Source organism: Neofelis nebulosa, chromosome 3 (genome assembly GCF_028018385.1).
Source record: "Neofelis nebulosa isolate mNeoNeb1 chromosome 3, mNeoNeb1.pri, whole genome shotgun sequence".
Classification (NCBI taxonomy): Eukaryota; Metazoa; Chordata; class Mammalia; order Carnivora; family Felidae; genus Neofelis; species Neofelis nebulosa.
In genome coordinates, this window is record NC_080784.1 from 167753893 (window position 1) to 167778198 (window position 24306).

A 24306-nucleotide genomic window follows, 5' to 3' on the forward strand; every position below is an offset into this window, starting at 1 on the left:
TCCACTTGCATCACTATTAATGTGAAAGACACCTTTCCCCCTTGGAACCAATAATTAACGTTTTAAACAGGCCTACTGAGCCCCTCCCACACCCCCACTCCCCCCCACCCCCCACCACATTTGCCTTTCTTCTGTCTCTATCCTCACCGTCTCCACAGCCATCCTTTCCTGCACCCTAAAGCGGTCAACCGCAGGAAGTCAGGGAGCTCTATCATGAAAGAAAAGAGCAGGAAGTGTCACCAAAAGTGAAAGTGATTTTGACCCGACGTCCTTCGTCTTCACCTCTCCTCTCCTCTCCTCTCCAGCAAAGGATGGGGCAGCAGAGCTGAGCGTGTGTGTGTGCCAGGTGGGAGCGAGTGTAGTAAAAGAATGTGTTATGTTCACAGCAACAGCTTGGCAAACGCGTTGCGAACAGAATGAGGCTCAAGTCCACTTGCTAAGTTTGGCGCGAGCGTGCCCGGTGAATTGCAACCCCTCTCTCTCACCAGGAAGAATCTTCTTTCCTTTGCCGCCCCACTCCGCCCCAGCACCTGAAGGGGAGAGTCCCAAAGTTTGTTTCCGTCCGTCCTCGATCCCCTGTGCTCACCGCAGTCTCCCGTCCCCACGCCCAGCCATCCTAATGCCCCCGCTCCTTCCCCTCAGCCTTGAAAATGGGTACAAAATAGGTCCTCAGACAACCTGAGAGAGGAGCTTCGTTGGTGAAATCCAAATCCCAGCAGGAAGCGGGGGGTGGGGGGGGGGGGGAGGGAAAAGTGGAGGCTACGCACTGCTGTGGGCGGGGACCCACTTAGGGTTGGGGGCGGTGGACGCCAGGAAGGGCGGAAATCCAGAGTTCAAGGTTGGGAAGAACTCGCTCAGCCTTTCCGTGCCAGCGCGCTGAGGTTAACCTCGGAGGCTCCACGGTGCGGGCACGAAAGGGTGTTGAGCGGTATACATAGCTCTCCATACACATTGAGAGCTCAGCGAGAAAAGGAGGGGGCGAGGAAAGGCAGGTTCCGCCTCCCCCTGGCCCGCGTGCACACACGCGCCCACCGCGGCTCGGGCTGGCTGAGCGCGGGCGAGTGTGAGCGCGGGCGAGTGTGAGCGCGAGTGTGCGCACGCCGCGGAGAGCCTCTGCCCTCGCCTCGCACCCTGCTCAGGGCATCTTGAGAGCCTGGAAACGTGAACAGGCTTAAAGTATGGCATGTTGCAAAGATGGTTTCTGCCAAGAAGGTACCCGCGATCGCCACGTCCTCCCGGGTCAGTTTCGCCCTCCTGCACTTCCTTTGCCTGGCGGCTTGGTGAGTTCTTTGGGGTCCTGAGGGGCAAGGGTGGAGAAGTGGCCAGCTCCGAGCCCCCTCCGGCCGCCGCCCCTCCCAGGGCACACCAGACCCTCCTGTTTCCGCTCTAAGGTCAGGGACCGAAGCTAGGCTTTTCTGTGACCGCGTAGACGCGGAGAGCAGAAGGGGCACCGGGTGCAAGAAGAGTGTGGGTTTGGGGGTGCATGTGCTCAGGGTGCGCCTTTCCCGACCATTTCTCTGTCCCCCCATCCTTCAGACCTGCCTCTTGTAGCTTGGGGCAAAAGTCTCTTTCCCTAGAAGATAAACCTGTTTCCACCTGTTCTGTAATCGATTCTTAACCCCTTACGCCGTTTTCTTTTTCTTTTTTCTTTTTTTTCTTTCTTTTTTTTTTTTTTTTTTTTTTTTTGCGTTTGCAGTTTAAACGAATCCCCAGGACAAAACCAAAAGGAGGAGAAATTATGCCCGGAAAATTTTACCCGCATCCTGGACAGCTTACTCGATGGTTATGACAACAGGCTGCGTCCTGGATTTGGGGGTATGAAAGATTTCAAACGCTCAAGTGTGTCCTGTCTGTCCCTCTCTCGGTCTGCCTGTCTGTCTGTCTGTGGGAATATCATTAGGTATGCCTCGAGTGCAAAAATGGAAAATCTCTTCCCCTCTCTCTCTCTCCCTCCCTCCCTTCCTCTCTCTCCCCGCCCCCCCACCTTGATGAGACCTCTGACAAGAAGACCGCCTCCACCCTTACTTTTCCATCTCCCTGCAGACTCAGAAGCTTTGCCTCTCCCCCACACTAATTACCTTCCGGGACCTGACTGCTGGGTGGGGGAGGTTGGAGAGAAAGAGTAAAAAACGGGAACGTGGGGCTCGGCTGCCCAGCTACGCTGCGCCCTGAGAACGGACTTCCCCTGCACCTGGCCGCTTCGCTCAGAGCTGGTTGCACTTGAGGCAACTGATCCGAAGTCCCTTGTCCTCCCACGTGGTATTTGTTCCTCTGCCAAAACCTTGCCACCGTGCTCTACCTAGGACAAGAATCTGGGGCACGAAGCTGCCTGCTCTGCTAGAGAACCCAGTCCTTTACTGTTCTCTTACACAGTAGGATCAATTTTTACTTCATTTGGGGAGAGGTCATTTACTTCCCTCCCAAGACTTTGGAGTTAGAGGTGTTTCAGCTTTATTTCTTCCTTAAGTATTTTACAGTAGCTCTAATTAACCCTACTGCGCATCCATTAACCCTACGGTTGCTTCTTTTCATATTCATATTCCATTTGCTTATATAATGAGAATTTATGTGGCAAGCATTTTGCTAGGCACTGTGTTCACAGAATCTGAAGATACAATTCTTAACCTCAGACACCCACTGGGTCCAGTTCAGGGAGAACACGTGACTTCACCCCAAGTGTCAGTTCAGGACCCGACCACCAAGTCCCTCTTCTTTCCAACTACTCTGAGCCTACTGGGAAATGAGTGGATCAAGACCTAGGCTGTGTCTTAAAAGAGCCTCTAGTAGGAGTAGGAGTAGGAGTAGGAGTAACAATAATAAGCACTAATATTGTATTTATTTATTTATTTATTTATTTATTTATTTATTTGAATTGGCATATATACCAGGCATTTTATAGGCATTACTGAGAGTAAGTTATTACCATCCCCATTTTATAGATGAAGAAATTTAGGCTTGGGAGGCTAAGTAACCAGTTCAAGTTCACAGTTGATAAGTGGCATGGGCAGGATGTGAACCCAGGTCAGGTTGTATATTTATAAGAGATAAACCCATCAAGACGGAGATGATATCAGATGCTATGTGGTGAGCATCACATGATGTTAGCAGCACAGGGGACTTCAAGCTTCCTCCTGAGAGTGTATAAGAGATAGGATGATGAGAGAATAGAGAAAGTGAACGGGAGTAGGACATTCCTGGGAATGAAGACAGAATTAGACACTGTCTGTGGTTTGAAAGAATTATCAGAAGTAAAACAGAATCGGATAGAGTGGAGCTGGATGATTCTTTGGAGTCTGACTAGTCTGGTTCTCCTCATTTGACAAATGGGGACACTGAAGATTAGAAATGGAAAGTGATTTTACAGGGACACATAGCATATTAATGGTTGTCTGGAATCAGGCTTTCTGATCCCCAACTTTTTTTCTGGATTTTATTGAGAAGGTGCTAGGGGGCCATTGAGGGTATTAATTGATTTTTTGGCGTGTTGACAGTGACAAATACGGATGAGAAGGATGAAAGGTTCTCCTCACATTGCCTCAGCAGTAGGATGCTCTGCACTGCATTTGCCTCCGTGCAAATCTGGAAAGAGGCTTCCTTACAGAAGTGAATCATTTGCCAGCGCAGGATCTTTCACAAGTGATGGGGAAGTTACCACTATATATCCCACCCCCCAAGAAAAAAATTTGCCGAGAATATTTCAGACAATGTGATACCATTAAAGACTATATTGTCTCAATAAAAGAGGGTTTATCTGCCCATAAAAGTTTTAAACATGACATTTGAAGTGAGGGGGAAAAATAACAGAAATACGAAATCACAGGAGTTTAAATATTTATTGGAGACTTGATGTACCTGCACATAAATTAAAGTGAAAAGTTACAACTGACATGGTATGGTTTTATTATTAAATGGCAAAAGTTACAACAGTATCTCCCCTGTTGGTTATAATGCAAGTATAACTCAAAAAGAAGAAGGTGTCCGTTGCGGATGAATCCTTTTGAACCAGCTATCCTCTCCCATGATATTATATAGACAATAAAATGAATGAAATCAGTCAACATGAGCCATTACTGGATTTTGGCCAGCTGCAATATGGCTGAAACGTCTCAAGGGCATTATTAGTCATCTTACTTGTCACTGCTAGGTGATGTACATTACCCACCTGGAGATACTTTTATAGCTTTATGGGAAGAGGTGGAATTCATGTTACTTCAAGTGTTAGCAGTTGATTAATCATTAAAAATGTACTATGTCACACAATTTTTGGGCTATGCTCATAAATATTTGTGGTAAATGTGATTCATCTTTTTAGAAATGGGTCATTCTCTGTAAATTCACAGCATTCCAAACATGACAGAGGGATAGTAATTCTCACCTGCAGAAAACTGTGTAATCTGTTTACAGGATGTTATAAACAAGCATCGCTGAAAATAATAAGAAAACTCACACTTAGCACAGACTCTTGGATGTGCTGCAAGTTTGGTCCCTTCTTTGACATTTCAGTACTTTGTGGCAAGTTTGGCATTTTAAAAATAAAATGAAAACAATTCGGATTTTGACCGGTATGCTATAAATACAGATTTACTTCCTGGTTCCTTTAATCCCACTTCTGCTCTTTGTAGAGCGTTTACTTTATATCTGTTTATACAACTTAGCTGTGTTCCATTTAAAATAAAGCTAAAAGCAAAGATTTGAATTGAAATTGGATGGTTTGTGATTGCTCAGTAGGCCGGCAGGGGTTGGAATAGATTTGGAAACTAAATTACATATTTTTAACTCAGCAGCACAGCTTGCAACCGGGAAGTAAAAGGAACTGAAATGGTTCTCTTCTTTTCATCCCTCCAGGGTCTCCTCTCCCTTGTCTCCCACGTTCTCCCATTGGAGAAGAAAAGGGGAAAAGGTGAGAAGAGAAGGAAGGAGGCATGGTGAGAGAAGCCAGATTGGGACTTCTGAAGGGGTATAGTTCTTTTGGCCTCTGACAAATCAGTCTGCCGTCATCCTGAAGTAGCTTGCACCTGCTTAGAAGTGGCTCACAAGTGAAGCTCTCCACAAAGAAGCTAGAAAATCAGTCCCCTGTGCTCTTAGCCACTTTCCACACTGTAACATGTGGTCTTAAAAATGCATAGCTAACCACCAGGAGATCGTTTAGGAAGTCAGCCCTTACCCACTTCCATTTTACTGCCGGATTATGCTACCTTTGTGCATTTCAATCTTTTGAGGCACATGGTCTGGAATAATAAATGCTTCAACTAGAGACAGTTGCCTTAGATCCTCTTGCACAAACTCCCTGAAATGGGAACCGACCATTAGGTCAGTTTTGCAAGGTTGCTCACCAACATAGTAGAACTCCACATTAGTGGAGTCCTCTATAGTTTGGAATCATTTTTTTTTTTAAGTTTGTTTATTTATTTTGAGAAAGAGAGAGAGAGGGAGAGACAGAGACAGAGAGAGAGAGAGAGAGAGAGAGAGAGAATCCCAAGCAGGCTCCTCACTGTCAGCGCAGAGCTGGATGTGGGGCTCAGACTCACGTGAGATCATGACCCCAGTGAAAATCAAGGGTCCCACGCTTAACCAGCTGAGCCTCCTGGGTGCCCCGAAACCTTTTTGCATATAATGCTTAATAAGATTAGCAGAGATAAGCAGGGTGGGCATCCTCCCTATGTTAGAGGGGAGGCTGAGAAAAGTTCCAATGAATTGCTCAAGAACCCTAAAACTACTCATAGACAAGGCCACTAATACACCAGGCAGCTGGTCTATTGCGACATCCACTTCTAAGGCTTTTTAAAAACATCCTCTGTTTACCAAGAGTGGAATTTTCATTAACATACCTTCTTGTTTCTAATTAGGTTATTAAAATAAGCAAAACTACATTTCCCTCAAAGGAGTGAAATGAGAACTTTTATTCTAAAGCTTTAATAACATTTTAAAATGGGAAAGCAAATATGGAGAAGTATATATACTTTGGTATATTTGGAACATCTTTACTATAGAAATAAAAATATTCTTGCAATGTTTTCACATGATCCATATCCTAACCTGAAAATTAAATTAATGCACTAACCTTGTGCTAGCTTTATTGAGTCTACAGAGAATATATTTTTGAAAGTATATAGACGAAAGAACACTTAAAATCCACAGGGTGACAGAAAAATAAAGCTTTATTCTCTTTTGATTTGTCACACCCACTTACGCATTCATTTGTTGAACCAATACCTATTGAGACCACTATGTATCAGGAACAATGTGAGCTTGTAAAGATGTAATTCTGAATCAGACACAGGCCCTCGTGAACTATATGGCTAAGCAGTGTAGTAGAGAGATAAAACTACAGAGAAACAACTAAATAATTAAAGATCTCCCCATGGGACAATCCAATAGCATGCTAAGATAGAGAATAAATTGGATAAGGGGTCTATTTCAGCACAGTGGTCAAGAAAGTCTCTTAAGCTGAGACCTAAGGGTGACAGATATGGAAAAGGTAAGCAATAGTTGTTCTCAGATAGAACAAAAAGGCAAGGTTAAGGATCCTAAGGTGGATAAGAATTTAGTGTGATATAGGCAATGAAGGGAGTCCGGGAAAGGGAGTTCCATGAAGGTAGTAAGAAAGCAAGAGGAAGATTCTCACAGTTCTAGCTTGTGATGGTAAACAAAGACCAGATCATGCAAGACCTTTAGTAAAAGAGTTTAGATCTTTCTTTTAGTGAACCCGGAAGCCATTGGAGTTTTTTAGGTGGAGAGAATGAACGACTTGGTGTGACTTTGTATCATGATTCCTCTGACTGCTGCTTAATAAAAGGAAGGATATAGAGGTTGGGCAATACTGGAAGCAAAGAGACCAATGAAGAAGGTTTGTGTGTGTGTGTGTGTGTGTGTGTGTGTGTGTGTGTGTGTGTGTGTGGTGGGGGATGGGAGATTCTCTGAAGTTAGTGGTGGGTTGTAGTAAATGTAGATGTAGTAAAATGGAGTTAAGTGGAAAAAATTAAGATACATTTTGGAAATATAATTGAACTATTAATTGGTGCTGGATTTCATAGGGGTGGTAAAGGAAAGGGAGGAATCAAAAAATGACCCCTGGATTTTTATTTTGAGAAAATGGGCAGAGGATGGTGTTATTTAAATTAGGGGGGTGGGGAGGAAGAAGAGAGATGGGCGTGAAATCAAGAAATCATGTGTGGATACGTTGAGTTTAGGATACATATATGGAGTCCTAGCGGTTGTACTTGTTTGGATATCAGACATGAGTTTTGTTTAGAGATATGCAAGAGTCACCAGCATATAACACTGTGAGAATAGATGCTAAAGAAGAGTATGAAGGCACAAAGAGCCCTGAACCAAACCTCCAAGAGCATTAACGGTTGAGGAAAGGCAGAAAACAGAATTGCCAGAGAAGGATGTAAAAGAGGAGACTGTGATATGTAGGTGGGCACTAGGAGAGTGTGAATTTCTAGAAGTCAAGAGAATGGAATGTCTTAGGAAGGAGGGATGAGAAAAACCTTTTTCAAAACCTTCCAAGACATAAGTAAGATAAGTCTGGCCACATGGAGATATTTCATTTGGTTCACTTTTCATTAACTACTTACTAATCATATAATATGTGCCAGGCATGATTCTAGGATGGCACTGGAATGCATTAGTGAACAAAAAAGATGCAGTTCCCTACCTTCATGAGCTGACACTTTAGTGAAAGGGACAGAAAATGAACAACAGAAATAAATAAAATATAGAGTGTCAGAAGTCGATAACTGCTATGGAGTAATATAAAGCAGGGAGGAGTTGCAGTTTTAACAAAGTTGGTAAGAAAGACTTCGTTGAGAAGGTGATTTTTAAAGTTTATTTATTTGTGAGAGAGGGAGGGAGAGAGAGAGAGAGAGAGAGAGAGAGAGAGAGAGAGAGAGAGAGAGAATGAGTAGGAGAGGGCCAGAGAGAGAGAGCGAGAGAATCCCAAGCAGGCCCTATGCTGTCAGTGTAGAATCCCACATGGGGCTTGAACCTAGGAGCCATGAGATCATGACCTGAGCCAAAACCAAGAGTCAGGCACTTAACCGACTAAGCCACCCAGGTGCCTGAGAAGGTGGTATTTGAACAGTGATCCTAAGTATAGGTAAAAGCATAAGCCACATTTGGGTTGAAGGAACTCTATGTGCCAAAGTGCTAAGCATGGAAATCAGTGTCGCTGCAGTAAAGTTCAACAGGACTGAAGAGTAAGAAGGGGTTAGTGTGATACAAAGATGAGGTTGTGTAAAGCTTTGCAAGCTGGTAAGGACTTTGCTTTTACTGTGATTCATATCAAAAGTGATTAGAGAGATTCCAACAGGGGCAAAACCTGAACTGCCTAATTTTCAAAAGCCCACCTTGGTTTTTGTATTGACAACAGGCACTCAGGGTCAAGGGCAAAGGCAGAGAGGTTTTCACAATTAACTAGGCGAGAGATGATGGATATTTTGACCAAGTTGGTGGCAGTGAAGCTTGTAAAGTTGGAAGAAATGATGGGTTTCTGGCTATGTTTCAAAGGTCTAGTCCACTGACGACAGCTAGGATGTGGGATGTGAGGAAAAGGGAGGGGTCAAATCTGACTCCAAAGTTTTTGACTTGAACGCCTGGAGAAACAGACTTGCCGACACTGCGGCAGAAGCAGATTCGGGGTGGGGATGAACAATTTGTATGTGGATATGTTAAATTTGAGATGCCGATTGGACATTAAGTGGAGGTAAGTCTGAAAAGCAGGGACGATTGGTATGTCACTATATATGGTATTTAAAGCCATAAGACTAAAGGGATCATCAAGAGATTAAGGATGAGAAGAGGTACAAATATAGGACTCTGAAGTCTCCAGTGTTAAGAGGTGGGAGAGAAGAGGAATCTCTGTCTCAGGAAGACCAAGTGAGGAGTGGCCTTTGGGTAGGAGGAAAATCTCAGAGTATGCATACTGGATGTTAAGTTAAAAATATATAAATATAAATAGATAGATATAGATATTTGTTTAGAATAGGAGGTGGGGGTGCATGGGTGGCTCAGTCGGTTAAGCCTCGGACTCTTGGTGTCATTCAGGTCATTATCTCAGAGTTCGTAAGTTCCAGCCATCTTTGCTGATGGTGTGGAGTCTGCTTGGGATTCTGTATCTCCCCCTTTCACTGCCCCTCCCCACTCTCTCTTCTCTCAAAATAAATAAACTTAAAAGAAAAAGAGGACTCCCTCTCTCCCCCCCCCTCAAAAATAAACATTTAAAAATTTAAAAAAAAAAGGGGGGGGCCCTGGGTGGCTCAGTTAGACGACTGACTTCAGCTCAGGTCATGATCTCAGCATTCATGGGTTCGAGCCCTGCCTCAGGTTCTTTGCTGACAGCTCAGAGCCAGGAAACTGCTTAGGATTCTGTGTCTCCCTCTCTCTCTCTGCCCCTCCCCCACTCACGCTCTGTCTCTCTCTCCCCAAAATAAATAAACATTAAAAATTTTAAAAAAAAGGAGGTGGGATTGATCATTTACTTCTTAATGCTCCTGACAGATTAAGAAAGATAAGAACATAAAATTGATCACTACATTCAGCAATATCTGCATGGTCAGTGATTTTGACAGGGGCAGTTTTGGTGCTGTGATGGGTGTGGAGGTCTGATTGGGAGACATTGAAAGAATGGGAGGAGTCTTTGGACACTTGTATTAAATTATTGTACGGGGCAGCAGAGAAATGGGGTGGTAAATGGAAGGAGAAGTAGGATCAAGAGAGCCTTTCTATTTTCACTTATTTTTAATATTTCTAATGTTTATTTTTTTGAGAAAGAGAGAGAGAGAGAGAGAGAGAGAGAGACAGAGTGCAAGCAGGGGAGGGTAGAGAGAGAGGGAGACACCGAATCCGAAGCAGGCTCCAGGCTCTGAGCTTCAGCACAGAGCCTGATGCCGGGCTTGAATTCACAAGCTGTGAGATCATGACCTGAGCCTGTTTAAAAGTGGGAGAGATTAAATTATTTTTTTAAATCTGTGGGAATTGTGTCAGAGATACGAATGATATTGACAAAAGGGATTTTTGTGGATCCTGGGCATGAAAACCAGGTTACGAGAGATGGTAGAGTGAATAGAAAAGGAAGAATGAGAGGCAATAATGGGGTTTTTTTCCCCAGAAGTTCACGATGTGAAAAGCAAGAGAAAGAGGGAAGGTTGCCTTCTTTTCAGATGAGAAATATCAGAATACATCTGTAGGGATCACCTAGTAGGGGGTACGTTAATATTACAATGGAGGGAAAGAATAACTGAGAGAAAGACAAGGGACTATAGAACCCAGAACACGAATGTACTTTGTTCTTCTCTCAGTTTAGCAGAAAAGATGTACTGCTGCTCTCTATCGTATATTTGCATTTTCTTTCGGGCAGGGCAAGGATATGCAACATGCCTTTGGTGTTTCCCAAAGTAGGCCCTGTAAACTCTAGATAGAGCCTATTTGCAACTTTATGGATACTTATTTAGATAATATTTCCCTGGGTTGTTAGTTTCCTTTTAGGTGAAAAATACATCAACCTGCATGATATTACTGCCTAGGCCTTTTGATTGTATTTATTTTTAAAAGCCTCTTGTGCACGGAATTGGATTCTGGATTAAAAATACTTGGTTCACCAATAATACCCATTATCGGTCCACACATAACCTTCTTTTTAACTACCCATCCATCTATGGACTCATTCACTGCGATAGAGTAGACACCAGTTCAATCATTAAACTGTACAACTTTGATAACTTCCATCCTGCTATGTAGTCTCCTTCATCTTTTCTCCCTGTCTGCCCCATCGGAAGCAACCACCGCTCCAAGTCCTTTTTAAATTATTTCATAGGTTTTCTTTGAATCTCATTTTGGCTCAATTTTTAAAATTTTAAATTAGGAAATGTATTGGCTTGGAACATGTTATATATGAGCTTTTGGTGTTTTCCCCCCCACTTAATTGTGTATGCTAAGGTTCATTCTTGCTGATGCATATTGCTATAGATCATTCATTTGACTGCTGTGTGATATTCCCACTTCATAGGAACTAGTTTATTTATCTTCTCTGTTGGCAGTAGGCATTTTGCTTGTTTCCAAGATTGTGTTGCTGTGAATATTCTGGCCCAAATTTCCTGCTGTAAATGTGCAAAAGTTTCTTTTGCATATACATCCAGGAATGGATTTTTCTGGATCTTAGTGTAAGTGGGAGTTCAACTTGATGAGATAATGCCAAACTGTTTTCTGTGGTAGTTTTACAAATTAAAACTCTCATTTACAATGAATATGAGATTCAGGATCCACAAACCCTTCAACCATACTTGAAATGGTTTTTGATTGTGAAATAATTAGAATTTTCTGATTTCTAATGTGGTTGGATGTCTTCTCAAACCTTTAATGCCTACAAGAATTTTCCTTCTGTGAATTGCATTTTCATCTTTGGCCCTGATTTCATTGTTTTTTTAAATGCTTTTCTTATTTATTTAATTACTTTAATTATTTAAAAAGGTGACCTGGATTGATAGAAGGATCATAGGACATAGGAAGCACTAATCTTTAATGTCATTTAAGTAAAACTCTATACCATTCTGTTTTCTCTGTGACATCAATGGATACCTTTTCTTTGTTTACCGGGCAGGAAGGCTAGCATTTCTGTATTTTTTGATGACAAACTAAATTATAGATTTCTTTAACTATATCACTCAAGATTCCTTGTTGTTATTGTACCTCCTAAATACGTTAAATCTCTTGAGTTTTGGAAATACATCAGCAGCGTTTTGTAAGATGTAGCTTGATGCATGAATTTAAGTGGCTGGAAAACCATAAATATGTCCTCAAATGAATAGCTGGGGACAAAATGTGAACAGGATTAACCATTTCCATAATCAGCCAGACACATTAGGTCTTTTTCCTGGTGTGACAGCAAATTGGACACTGTTATTGGGCAAGAAATTAAATCGTTATATCCTTTGACCAGGTCTGTACAGCCGAAGTAAAGTTAATAGTGGAAAATTATCTCATATATTATTAATTGTCTTCCTACTTTGCACCCAAGTTAGAGTCATTAATAAGATGGGAATATTCCTTTGGATTTGATCTTAGTAGTCTTGGTTCTTTCTTTCAAAGACTATTGCAGATCACTTTGTTTGCCTTACAAAATGCCAATACATTTTGTAGATTAAAAATCACTTCCCTATTACCAAAGAAGTCAGATTTTTTAAATAAAATATGTCTTTGATGTTACACAAATGCATGTAACATTATGAGAAGTCCTTCCAAGCTCAAAATTATCTGGTTTCTATGTAATTATGCTCTTAGTAAGGTTGATTTGAACATCCTAAACAGTAGTGTTAGAGGAAGCGTCTCTAAGAATTGCTCTTAATTACATAGCGACCATTATTCATAGAAAACTGATTTATTGGAACCCTATTACGTTTAAGGCCGGAGATTAGTTCTGGGAAAGGATACAAATATAAATAAGACACAGTTTCAGCTTTCATCAGGAAATATTTTTAGCTTAACTGGTGTAACACATGAATCCAAGTAATTTTTCTTTTTGGGAAGTTTTTGAATCACTAGTGCGGTGATACTAAGAACACGGACACATAGTTATTGACCACCTAGTATGTGCAATGTGCTATGCTAGTTGGGAACTTCAAGGAGCCTTAAGATTTCATTTTACTGTTAAGGGGAGAAAGAAAGAATCAAACAAGCTATAATAAGAGCAAAGACATAGAAAGAGCTGCAAGAACACAGTTCAGAACTTAAGCATAAACAAAATTTAGGAAATTTAGGTATGGCATGTTATGTTGTAGATAGAAAATTATATAAGCAATTAATTATTGTTTCTTATTTAATGATATCATTAGCATACTAAAGCCAGAACATATTTTGGAGATCACTACAAGGGGGTTATAATTCTGGCTCTGGCTTATTATATTTAAATTCTGTGAGCTCAGTTTCCAGATCCATAAAATCCTCACGATAATATCACCCTGGGAGGGTATTGTGAAAATTAAATGAAATAGTATATGGAAAGAGGCTAGTATCCTGCCTGGCATGTAGTAGGCCTTTAATAAATAGAATATTATATCTCTGTTTATTGCTCTTTGGAAAAAAAACCCATTCCCGGTGCGTTAGTTTCACACCAGCATGCCCACTGATCTGTCCACACTCCATCCCCACTGCCATATTCCCAGTATAGGCCACCATTATTTCTTGGCTAGGCTAATACAGCAGCCTCTTATAAGAGCCCTTCTTCTACACTTGCCTCCCTATAATTTATTGTCCGTACAACTGCCAGAGTGATTTTATAAAAAATATAATTCAGGTCACATAATTTCCTTACTTCAAACTCTTGATGGCCTCCCAATGATTAAGGGATAAAAATCAAACTTCCTCACAGCCTAAGGCAGAGCTGTACTGAATATCAGAGGCAGAAAACGTTGGGAAAGAACAGGGAAAAATTGTTTCTTTTGCATTTCTGTATTCTTTTGTTTGGGCTGCCATAACAAAATACTACAGATAGCGTGGCTTAAACGGCAGCAAGTTCAAGATGTCAGCAGAGGGTTGGTTTCTTCTAAGTCCACTCTCCTTTGCTTGTGGATGGCTATCTTCTCTGTCTTCATTCACATGGTCTTTCTTCTGTGTGTTTCTGTGTCCTAATCTCCTCTTCTTAGAAGGACACCAGTCACATTGGATTAGAACCCATCTTAATGACCTCATTTTAACCTAATTCCCTTTTTTAAAGACCCTAACTCCAAATACAGGTACATTCTGAGGTACTGGGGGTTAGGACTTCAACATATGAATTTGGAAAGAGCATAATTCAGCCCATAACAACCTCTTTATGTGTTGCCCATCTGTCACTGGGATCTCTAATAGTTCTTTTCCATGTAGTTTTAACAACTGTCACCATAAAGTGTAGTATAAATATGTTGCTTAAAAGATGCCACTTTAGAATATCAGCTCAGGAGCGGATCTCTGTCCCCTGACTCTGGTTTTCATTCTGTTTATGTGGCTTTCATTTCTTATCATTTTCCTCCTTACCTGCTTGGCCCCAGCCCCACTGGCCTCTTTCCTGGTCCCTGAGCACACTAAGGCCTCTCCCACCTCTAGGCTTTCTTCCCTGAAGTTCTTTATGCCTGTGATGCAATTCTCTCGGTTCCTCCAATGCCTCATGCTTACCCTCCAGGTCTCAGTTTAAAAGTTACTGCTTTGAAGAAGGGCTACAACATCTAGGCTTTCCCAGTCTCTAACTCAATTACCAGCCTGTTTTATATCTCTTATGAATGACAAGATCCTCCCATGTAATTTATTTCTTGATTACTTATACTCAGACTTCTCTAATAGCACGTTAACTCCCTGAGGCAGGAAGCTCTTAAGTCTTGTTTCCCACTGAAGCACCAGGGCCTAGTATGGAACCTGGCACACAGCAGGTGCTCACTCAATAGATGTTTATTGAATGAGTGTCCAAATGAAATCTCTTTACCAATCATATCTTCAGAATCTAGCTTTGTCTGAAAGACCTATGTGATCACATAAAGCAAATACTGAATAATGCCACTAACTAACTCAACAATACTAGGATTGTAATTCTGAAGGCAAACATTTTTCAAGAATCAGTAAGAAAGAATTATGTAAGAATTTGAAAATAGCCATTATTGGGGTGCCTGGGTGGCTCAGTCAGTTAGGCACATCCAACTTCAGCTCTTGTCATGATCTTGCAGTTCATGGGTTTGAGCTCCACTTCAGGCTCTGTGCTGACAGCTCAGAGCCTGGATCCTGCTTCAGATTCTGTGTCTCCCTCTCTCTCTGCCCCTTCCCCATTCACACACTCCTTCTCTCTCTCTCAAAAATAAAATAAACATTAAAAAAATATTAAAAAAAAAAGAAAATACCCATTATTATCATGGAATCATTATAACTATAAGAATTAGTATAACCCCATGCACCTTAAAATAAATTTGTAAGTAAAAATTATGTTGGCCTAATTCCTCTCCTATGCCTCCCTCACTCCCATAGAACACTTACAGTCTTAATATTTTATAGGACATATTTTGGTAAATACTATTCTAGAAATCAGATGAGCATTGTCTGTAAACTAGAATAACGTGAACAGCATCACCTAGGAACCTGTTAGAGATGCAAATTACCAGGCTCCACTTTAGGTCAATCAGCAAGTGTAGGGTGGAACCCAGCATTCTGTGCTCTAACAAACCTTCGAGGTGATTCTGATTCAGTTCCAATTTGAAAACCACTGCCCTAAATTGATCTTTGAAGTAACTTTTAATTTCTCAAGAATCTTGTCAAACAACAGTTCAGTTGTCAGGACATATGCAACCTTAATTGTTCTAAGTAACTTACCTCCTTTGCTCTGACATGCAGCGACTTAATGCTTTTGATACTTTAGCAGTTCTTAAGAAGCTAGCAGAATAACTTGTCCCACTCTTGGACCACTTTGAGTTAAAAGCTCTATTTTCTAAAGTTCAACACACATTATCAGCTTCTTGGATTGCCTATCTATTCCTGGAACATTTTGGCTTAATGAGCTTATTGCTACCATGTTTTTGTTGTTGTTTATAATTGCTCATTCAAATGAAAATTCAGTTAACTTCTCACACTTATTTTCTCTGCTTTCCAAAGGTGTTATTATTTTTTTTAATGCAAACTCATTGGGGCGCCTGGGTGGCTCAGTCGGTTGAGCGTCTGACTCTTGATTTTGGCTCAGGTCATGATCCCAGGGTCATGGGATTGAGCCCTGTGTCAGGCTCAGCGTGAGCATGGAGCCTGCTTAGGATTCTCTCTTTCCTTCTCTCCCTAGCTCATGCTCTCTGTCTCTAAAATAAAATTTAAAATAACCTATTTATAAATGAAAAAACCTCTGATAGATCAATCGGATCTGTACCTTTTCTTTCACTATACTTACAAAAGATATATTTTTCTCTTTTAAAAAATATATTTATTTATTCTTTGGCGCAGGTCATGATCTCACAGTTTGTGGGTTCAAACCCTGCATCAGGCTCTGCGATGACAGCTTTGAGCCTGGAGCCTGCTTTGGATTCTGTGTCTCCCTCTCTCTTTGCCCCTTCTAACTTGTGCTCTGTCTCTCTGTCTCTCTCTCTCTCTCTCAAAAATAAATAAACATTAAAAAATTTTTAATTAATTAATTTATTTTGAGGGAGGCAAAGAGAGTGTGAGTGGGGGAGGAGGGGCAGAGAGAGAGGGAGAATCTCAAGGAGGCTCTGCACTGTTATCATAGAGCTGGATGTGGGGCCCAAACTCACGAAACTGTGAGATCATGACCTGAGCCAAAATCAAGAGTCAGAAGCTCAACCAACTGAGCCATTCAGATACCCCTATTTGTCTTAAGATAGTTATTCAAGAAAGAATTTCTAATTCTCCTTCAAACCATTTTTTTTCCTGTGGCTCAGTCTTCATCCTATACAGGGAGAAATATTCTGATTCATTTTTATGAGGATAACTTTAGACCTAGGGCATTAAGCTATACTAACTGTTATTTGTCTTTTTCTTTTTCTTTTCTTTTCTTTTCTTTTTTTTTTTTTGGCATAAATCCAATTGTCCAACCAGTATCCAAAGGAAATAGTGCCTCTTGATAGCAATGTTATTCTTTCCAGTATGGAGTATCTAGCTTCTGGCCATACAATGGTATAAACCATCATTTAAGGAAATGATGTTCAAGAGGGCAACATTTTTTTTATTTTTATTAAGAATAAAAAGGTATATATATCATAATGACTATCATTATTGAGAGCATTATGTTCTAGAGACTGGGGCAAGTCATTTACATTTATTATTTTACTTAATACTCATTAAAACCTTAACCTATTAGGATTCATGACTTGACTAAGATCGTATATTTAAAAAGAGCCAAATTTAAATTCCACAGTTCCTGATTTTAAGCACCATGCTAAACCCAGATTGTAGCAATTTTCCTTTGTCTGAAATCTGTGTCAGCCCCATTATCATGATGCTCCCGCCTTTCCCTTCTGCCAAACACACCCATGTATTTGTTTCTGAACCAATCCTATTTACACCTAGGAAAGAATCTCAGTAGTGGCGTTTATCAGAAGCCAAGAGAAACTACTACTTAATAAGTACTCTTATGAGAGAGTCACTGTGTTCAGGGTCTTATGTGAGCAATTTCACTTGATCCCTATCGGTAGTCTTGCTTGATATGTGTGATTGCTGCTTTTGAGAGGTTCAGTAGCCTGCCCTTGATCAAACAGCTAGTAGGTGGCAAGAGGTGAATAGGTCTGGCTTGTAGGAGAGTTTGTCTTTAATCTCAGTTACCGGTGGATGGTGTGCCTACTGTTAAAGTTACCATGAATCATTTTTGTGCTCTTATTTAAGTAGAATCCTCAGCTTTCCAAAGACGACCATTATGGTTTTTCTCCTCCTCACTCTTGTGGCTAAGTTCCCTCTTTTTAACAGCTCACTTCTTTACTAAGGGCCAATCAGATGATGGACTATAAAAAATTACAAAGGCTAAGAGTTTTTTTTCCCTGCACTGCCTTTCACAGTAGTGCCCGGTAGGTGATGTATTTCTTTAAGAAACAATGTTATCCTAAGTAATTTTTTTTTTTTGCCTGTAAATAAACACTGCTTTCTGGTTCTGTTATTCTTTTGTCTACATTTTTTTTTGTAGAGGTGCATTATCTCACTAAATATTTAAGATGCCAGTAAAAACATGATATATCTGTATTTGCTCTATTCTCCTTGCCTGTAATATTGGTTTTTTTTTTTCACTCCTATTTACTTCATACCTACTAGGTCCTGTTACAGAAGTAAAAACTGACATATATGTCACCAGTTTTGGACCTGTTTCTGATGTGGAAATGGTAGGTATTTAGGCAACTTCATGTACTTTTTGCCTTTTGAAGAAAACATGCAGAAGAGAGGGCAAATAATATTTATCTTGTTGTTAATCGCACACAGCTAGAAAGTAAAAGAGCCTCCTAATTAGACTTAAAGGTTTATAAGGATAAGACATTGAATTTACATTTCAGCTCTAATATTTGAGTATTTTTTGGTTTGGAGTTATTCTCAACAAAGAAAAAAAAACTTACTATTACTTGTGTCAGTGGCACAACCTTTTATGTAGTGATTTTTTTTTCCTTAGAAAATTATTGAAGTGGAGAAAATTGAAGAGTGTAATTAGTTTTTGTATAAAACTATATTGTAGTCCTAACTGCATTTAGTACTCCATGTTGGCCCAACTGCTCACGACTTGCCCCCCCCTCCCCATGCCTTCTCTTCCTGCCTCTCTCTCATACTTACAGAGGTTAGAACACCAAACACTGGTCATGATGAATTCATCTATTCAGTTGTGCCCTCTAATACTAAATATATGTAGTTTAAAGGTTAAAGGACCTACTTTACCTTTTTTCCTTGGCCTTAGGCTCCTTGGCTAATTTTAATAAATTTTGTGAGTATAAAATTGCTTTTTACATATTTTACTTGTCTTAGAGATGCCTACGATTTTATGATTAATAATACAATGATATTTGTTACACTTTCACTAATTTTGCTACCTGGTCTAAAGCACAACTATAATTACTTTGTGCTGGTAGTTTTATTAAATTATAGTAATTAGTCTTGAATGATTCATGTGTATGGTAATTTATTTACCTGATGAAGTAGAAGATTAAGGTATCAAGATGGACACAACATACTTTAATTGCTGAGAATCATTTAGTTCCATTGATGTAAGAACATTTCTGCTCCTATTAATTTAGTTTTTATTTGGGTAGTTTTTTTTTTTTTATGAGTGGGATAGAGGCTAGAATTTAATGCATATTTATGTGTAGTCATCTGTGATTTGAATGTCACAAACTAATTTCCCTAGGAATACACAATGGATGTGTTCTTCAGACAGACATGGATTGACAAAAGACTAAAATATGATGGCCCCATTGAAATTTTGAGATTGAACAATATGATGGTAACAAAAGTATGGACACCTGATACTTTCTTCAGGAATGGAAAGAAATCTGTTTCACATAATATGACAGCTCCAAACAAGCTTTTTAGAATTATGAGAAATGGCACTATTTTATACACAATGAGGTAGTCATTTTTTTCTTTTTCCTTCTTTCCTTTTTATGCTTTCTTCCATTCTTTCTTCCTTCTCTCTCTCCCTTCTTCTGTCCTTCCTTCCTTCTTTTCATCCTTCTCGTTTTAGGTGTCTAAAAAATCATTTTTAAAGTGAGAGTTAATTTTAATCGCATTTTTCCATCATAGACTCACCATAAGTGCGGAGTGTCCCATGAGATTGGTGGATTTCCCCATGGATGGTCATGCATGCCCTTTGAAATTTGGAAGTTGTAAGTTACAATAAAAGTATTGTTAGAATTTATTAATATCTAACGCAAGCTGATATCTATATATGTGCACAATTTCCCATAATCCATAAATCATTGTTCATGACAATAACTGTCCAAGATTTGACTTTTAGGAGACTCTATTTTACCTAATATATTTAAATAAAGAAGTAAAAACAGCCCCTTTTCCAAAAACCAAAAATCAATTTAGACAGACAGCCTGGGTAAACTGACTCATAAATAATAGGTTGGTGGTCAGTGGTGAAATTAAGGACTTCTGAACTCCATGTGTTGGTGGTGTAACAAAGAAAGTACAAAGGATTTTTAGGGGGGGAGAGGGAGTAATTTAACATCATCTGTTACAAGCAGAATTCTTTATGGCAGATTTGAAAAAAGGTCAGAGAGGTTTCAGGTCTTCTTGAAATGACCAGGTTAAAATAATATCAGCAACACTGTTAGAACCCAAGTGGCTGAAGCATGATGAAAGCATCATAAGAGATATGGTCTGATATGTAGACAGATCCAGATCATGTAGCATCTTATAGACCACATTAAGGATTAGATTCTATTGTAAATGCTACAGAAAGACTTTGGAAGGTTTTACTAGGGGATTTGGCGTTCTTTAACATTTTGCAATTTCATTTCAACTTTTCTATGGAGAATGGATTGTAGGGAGACTAGAGTAGAAGCAGAGAAGAGTGGGAGGCTATTGCTTTAGTACCATCAAAGATGGCAGTGGCTTAGACAAGGACGGTACTAGAGGAGAAGCTATGAAGTAGATGATTTGCAAATGTTTTGTGGAGGTGAAGGCAAGAAGGTGAAATGAATGGGTAGTAAAGAATATGGAATCCCTTCCCCCAAGCTCCCTTTACCTGAGATGGTGGAAAAATGAGATTGCTTCTTCTAATGTGTGCCTCAAATATTTGATTCACTCAGAATCTACCAAAAACAGGTGCTGGCTTTTATTATTGCTTTGGATTCTTAGTGCACTGATTGTGAAACTGTTGCCTGCTCTTACCATTGTGCGTAACTTAATGAGAACTGGCATTCACCATTCTTTGACAACCCCTAGTAATCACAGTGTTTGGTGAGCTAGGTTAAAGCTAGAGAGTCATTTACTCACTGACCAGTGACTTAATGAGAGAAAATTAAAAAGATACATAGACAGAAAGGGCGATCTCACTGGGGCATAATTAAAATCCATTTGTACTGTAATAATTTAAATTCCCCTACAAATTGTTCTTATCTATGGGAAGTTCTTTCCCACCCACCCACCTCTGCTGCCCATCGAGAAGCACTCTTCGGAGTGACTTGAACATAGTTGGCACCAGTCAGGGTTTGTACTAGATAAAGAAATCACTCTTTGGAAGTTGGTTTGTTGGGTTGGGAATTAGAAAGAGACATTTTTTTATTGCTTTCACCCATTTTGCCCACGCCCCCACTTCCTACCTCAAGTATTGAATCATTAAGAGAAAGGTTATTCTACCAAGTTAGGATAGCCAAGAGAAGAATACCTGATTTAAAATATCATGGGCAGGAACATAGCATTCAGGGTCTTTTAAATGTATGATGAAGCATGAATACACTTTAGGAGAGAAATGTTGACACATGACTCTATACTGCTAAATGACAACACAAGCCTCCTAGTTTGTTTTGAGAAGCTGTTTGTAAAAATAATCTCCCTAGGTATCAACTCTTGTAGAATTAAACTTTCACTGAGGACCTACTGTGCTGTAGTCACTTTAGGAAGGTTTGTGGAGGGAACCGATTCATCTTGGTTCTTTTGAACTTATTTGTGTGTGAGCCAAGCTATCTGTTGTGGGTAGACTGGTCAGCAAGCAGCTGGTTTCCATTTGAGTTGAACACCAAATAATAGGAAATGGGCTTAAATTGCCTCTGGGAGGGATTTGTTGAAGACGGATAGGAAAATGTCCTGATTGTAAGAGTTTAAAGGTAGTGGAACTGGTTGTGTAATTATATTCCGTGGAGAGCTCCACAAACAGCAGAGCCAGTTGTCACTGCCGAATTGTTCCCAGAAGGCACGGGGACTGCCCAGAGGCAGTGTGGAATAGGTGACCCCTGGAGAGCTCTCCCAACAGTAGGGTTTGTTTTTGTTTTTGTTGTTGTATTATTATAGACGGCATCTGGTACATTTCTAATTGGCAGAGTTGCCATAGGATGGAAGAAGTCAGTGTTGGTCAAGCCCTGGAAGTGAGTGAGAATGGAAAGAAGTACTTTTTGGGGGGAGGGGTATTATTTCCACTTTTCAACTGCTTCTCCTATTAGTATGGAAACACATCCAAGTGCCTCTCCTCCAATGTTAATCTCTCCTCCAATTCTCGACATAAGAGCAAGAAACATGCTGAGTTGCAAGACTGTTTATTTAATCTCTACAGTTTTCTAAGTCTTAAACGTGTTTTAAAAATCATGATTATTGTTTACTTTTATTCCATCTTTCTTGAACATGTGTAATATTCTTAAATGTTGACCATCAGTGCTGATGGGAAAGGACCACTGACTTTAATCACATTCTGGGCTCTCATTCAGATGCATATCCGAAGAGTGAGATGATTTATACATGGACAAAAGGTCCTGAGAAATCAGTGGAAGTTCCAAAGGAGTCTTCCAGCTTAGTCCAATATGACTTGATTGGGCAAACTGTGTCAAGTGAAACTATCAAGTCCATTACGGGTGAGATGTTTAATAATTAAAATCAATATGCTACTTGGCATTCATTCTCGAGCCTGCAAGTGGGACTGAAAACAGATTCTGGGATTTGAGTCTTCTGAATCCTGGGCTTCAGAGTCTGAGAATAAGTCTACCGCTTCCTAAGTAACTTTCTTAATTGTTGCTTTCAGATGTAATATTAAAAGTACTTATCAACAGCCATTAGAAATCTTACAGTTTATTTCCCTTATTAGCTTGTCTAAATGCCCATAAAATATACCTGAACTCAGGGATGTTAACTATGGTTCTATGTTATATGTTTCTCTTTGTATTTATATATATATATATATATATATATATATATATATATATATATATCATTTAGAAATATAGCTGTTTCTGAAAACTAAGGCAGTATTTTCAAACGTGTGTGTTTCCATTTTTTTTTTCCTACTGACTTTCCATAAAAGTTCGGTCTAAATTCTGCTCTTAGAAAATGCTGAAATTGAATGGTAATTGCTTTTGCAGTACTGGACCTTCAAAATAGACAGCGCTGCAAGAATTTTTTAAAAGTTATAGCTTAATGTATTAAATGGCTTCATCACCGTATAGAACAATAATTGTGTTCAGGGTCATTTTCCCCATATTTAGGAACTATATATTTCTCAGTTTGCTTGCTATGCACAACAGATAATTCTTTGTCTAAAATGCTCTTTTCGGCTGAAATATGATTATGAAGTTATTGACTAATTGCCTGCATAACCAATAATCCATTTTCCTCATGTTTTATTTCTAGGTGAATATATTGTTATGACAGTTTACTTCCACCTCAGACGGAAGATGGGTTACTTTATGATTCAGACATATATTCCGTGTATTATGACAGTCATTCTTTCTCAAGTTTCATTCTGGATAAACAAGGAATCAGTTCCAGCTAGGACTGTGTTTGGTAATTGAGATTCATTTTCTTGGGTATTTTTTGTCCACATTATATTTTGATCACGATTCATGGGAATAGCTCGTAGACATAATTTTTTTTCTAAGAAAATATTAAACGGTAATATATCAAGCTGTATACAGAAAAGAATCACATAAGCTTTCCATTTTTTCCCAGCCAAGACGAATAAGGCTTGAGGGGATATGGACAGTCTATCCCTTCCTTTGGGGCCCCATCAGATTTCTCTTATTAAGACCCGGCAGATCAAGACCAAGTGTGAAACTGGATATGATTTCACTTTTGGTGACATTCTTGGGCTCCTACCTTAATGTTGTGTAATTGAATTAAAATCATATCTAGGTGTTAAAATGAAATGCACTGGGAACTTAAAATAAAACAAATAAAACTCATGGCTGAATACATATGAAAGCCTTAGAAAAATTTGCCTTTTAATGAAGAGGAACAAAGTGCAAGTGGTTTAAATGCATTGAGTTGGATGGTATTATACGCCTAGTTTATTAGCTTATTGTTATATTCTAGTTAAATCTTTTTTTCTGAACACACCATATTTCCTTCTTTTCATTTTTATAGTGGCTTTCTATAGATCATATTCTAAGCTATATGAGGTCCAGAACACATCAGTTTTAAATTTTATAACTCTTCATAAGTCTTCTACATATCAGTCATGCTTTTAAATAATATAATTAGTTATAATGGTATTTATGTAACTTAACAAATTTCTCTATTCTTTTTCTATTGATTGTGAGTAGCACAAGCATTCAGTAGCAGGATAAGAAAGAAAATGTTCCCAGTTGCTCTGGACTGGAGGTATAGTCCTCACAAGAGATGTCAATCTCCCTTTGCTTTTTCTAGTTACTAGGATTAAGGCCACGGGAGAATATTCCTTATCATACAAGAGCTGAGGGGATGGATGCTGGTGAGAAGAAACTGGGGGAAGTAGGAGCTTCTCATCTCACTTCCCCATCCTTATAGAGAACTCATAAGGTGTCTTAGTGTCCTCAGTGCACGTGAATGTGAGGACATTTTCCATAGACACTGCACCCACCCTCCTTCAGTCTTAGGTTTACTCAAGAACCCTACTGGGGAAACCACTGCATAAGGTCAATCCTGGGGGCAGGGTATGACCCCAGGAGGGTAGTGAGCAGGTATCACGGCACTGCCTCCTTCATAGAGTTGCAAAGGTTCAGTTAAAGAATAAACCCATGTTGCAAGTGTTGAATAAATTTTACCTATTAAAAACGTATGTAAAAATGAAACAGAAAATAACAAATCTAAGCTTTGCACCATAACAGATTGGGGTTTGAAACTGGAATCTGGCACTTATTTTCTCCATCCATATACATATCCATGCTAATACATCTCTCTTTCATAGACTAG

General features: G+C 39.7%; 1 protein-coding gene across 1 annotated transcript in view; it reads left to right on the forward strand.

Annotated features, from left to right (window-relative positions):
- The first annotated feature begins 820 nt into the window (after window positions 1-820).
- Window positions 821-24306, forward strand: part of GABRA4 (gamma-aminobutyric acid type A receptor subunit alpha4) — a 74050-nt gene continuing 50564 nt past the window's right edge. The window contains exons 1-7 of the mRNA XM_058722691.1: window positions 821-1280; window positions 1697-1815; window positions 17755-17822; window positions 18830-19050; window positions 19225-19307; window positions 21852-21995; window positions 22768-22920. Of these exons, the coding sequence (XP_058578674.1) occupies window positions 1195-1280; window positions 1697-1815; window positions 17755-17822; window positions 18830-19050; window positions 19225-19307; window positions 21852-21995; window positions 22768-22920 (874 nt within the window). The 5' untranslated portion in view covers window positions 821-1194. The remainder of the gene's footprint in view (window positions 1281-1696; window positions 1816-17754; window positions 17823-18829; window positions 19051-19224; window positions 19308-21851; window positions 21996-22767; window positions 22921-24306) is intronic.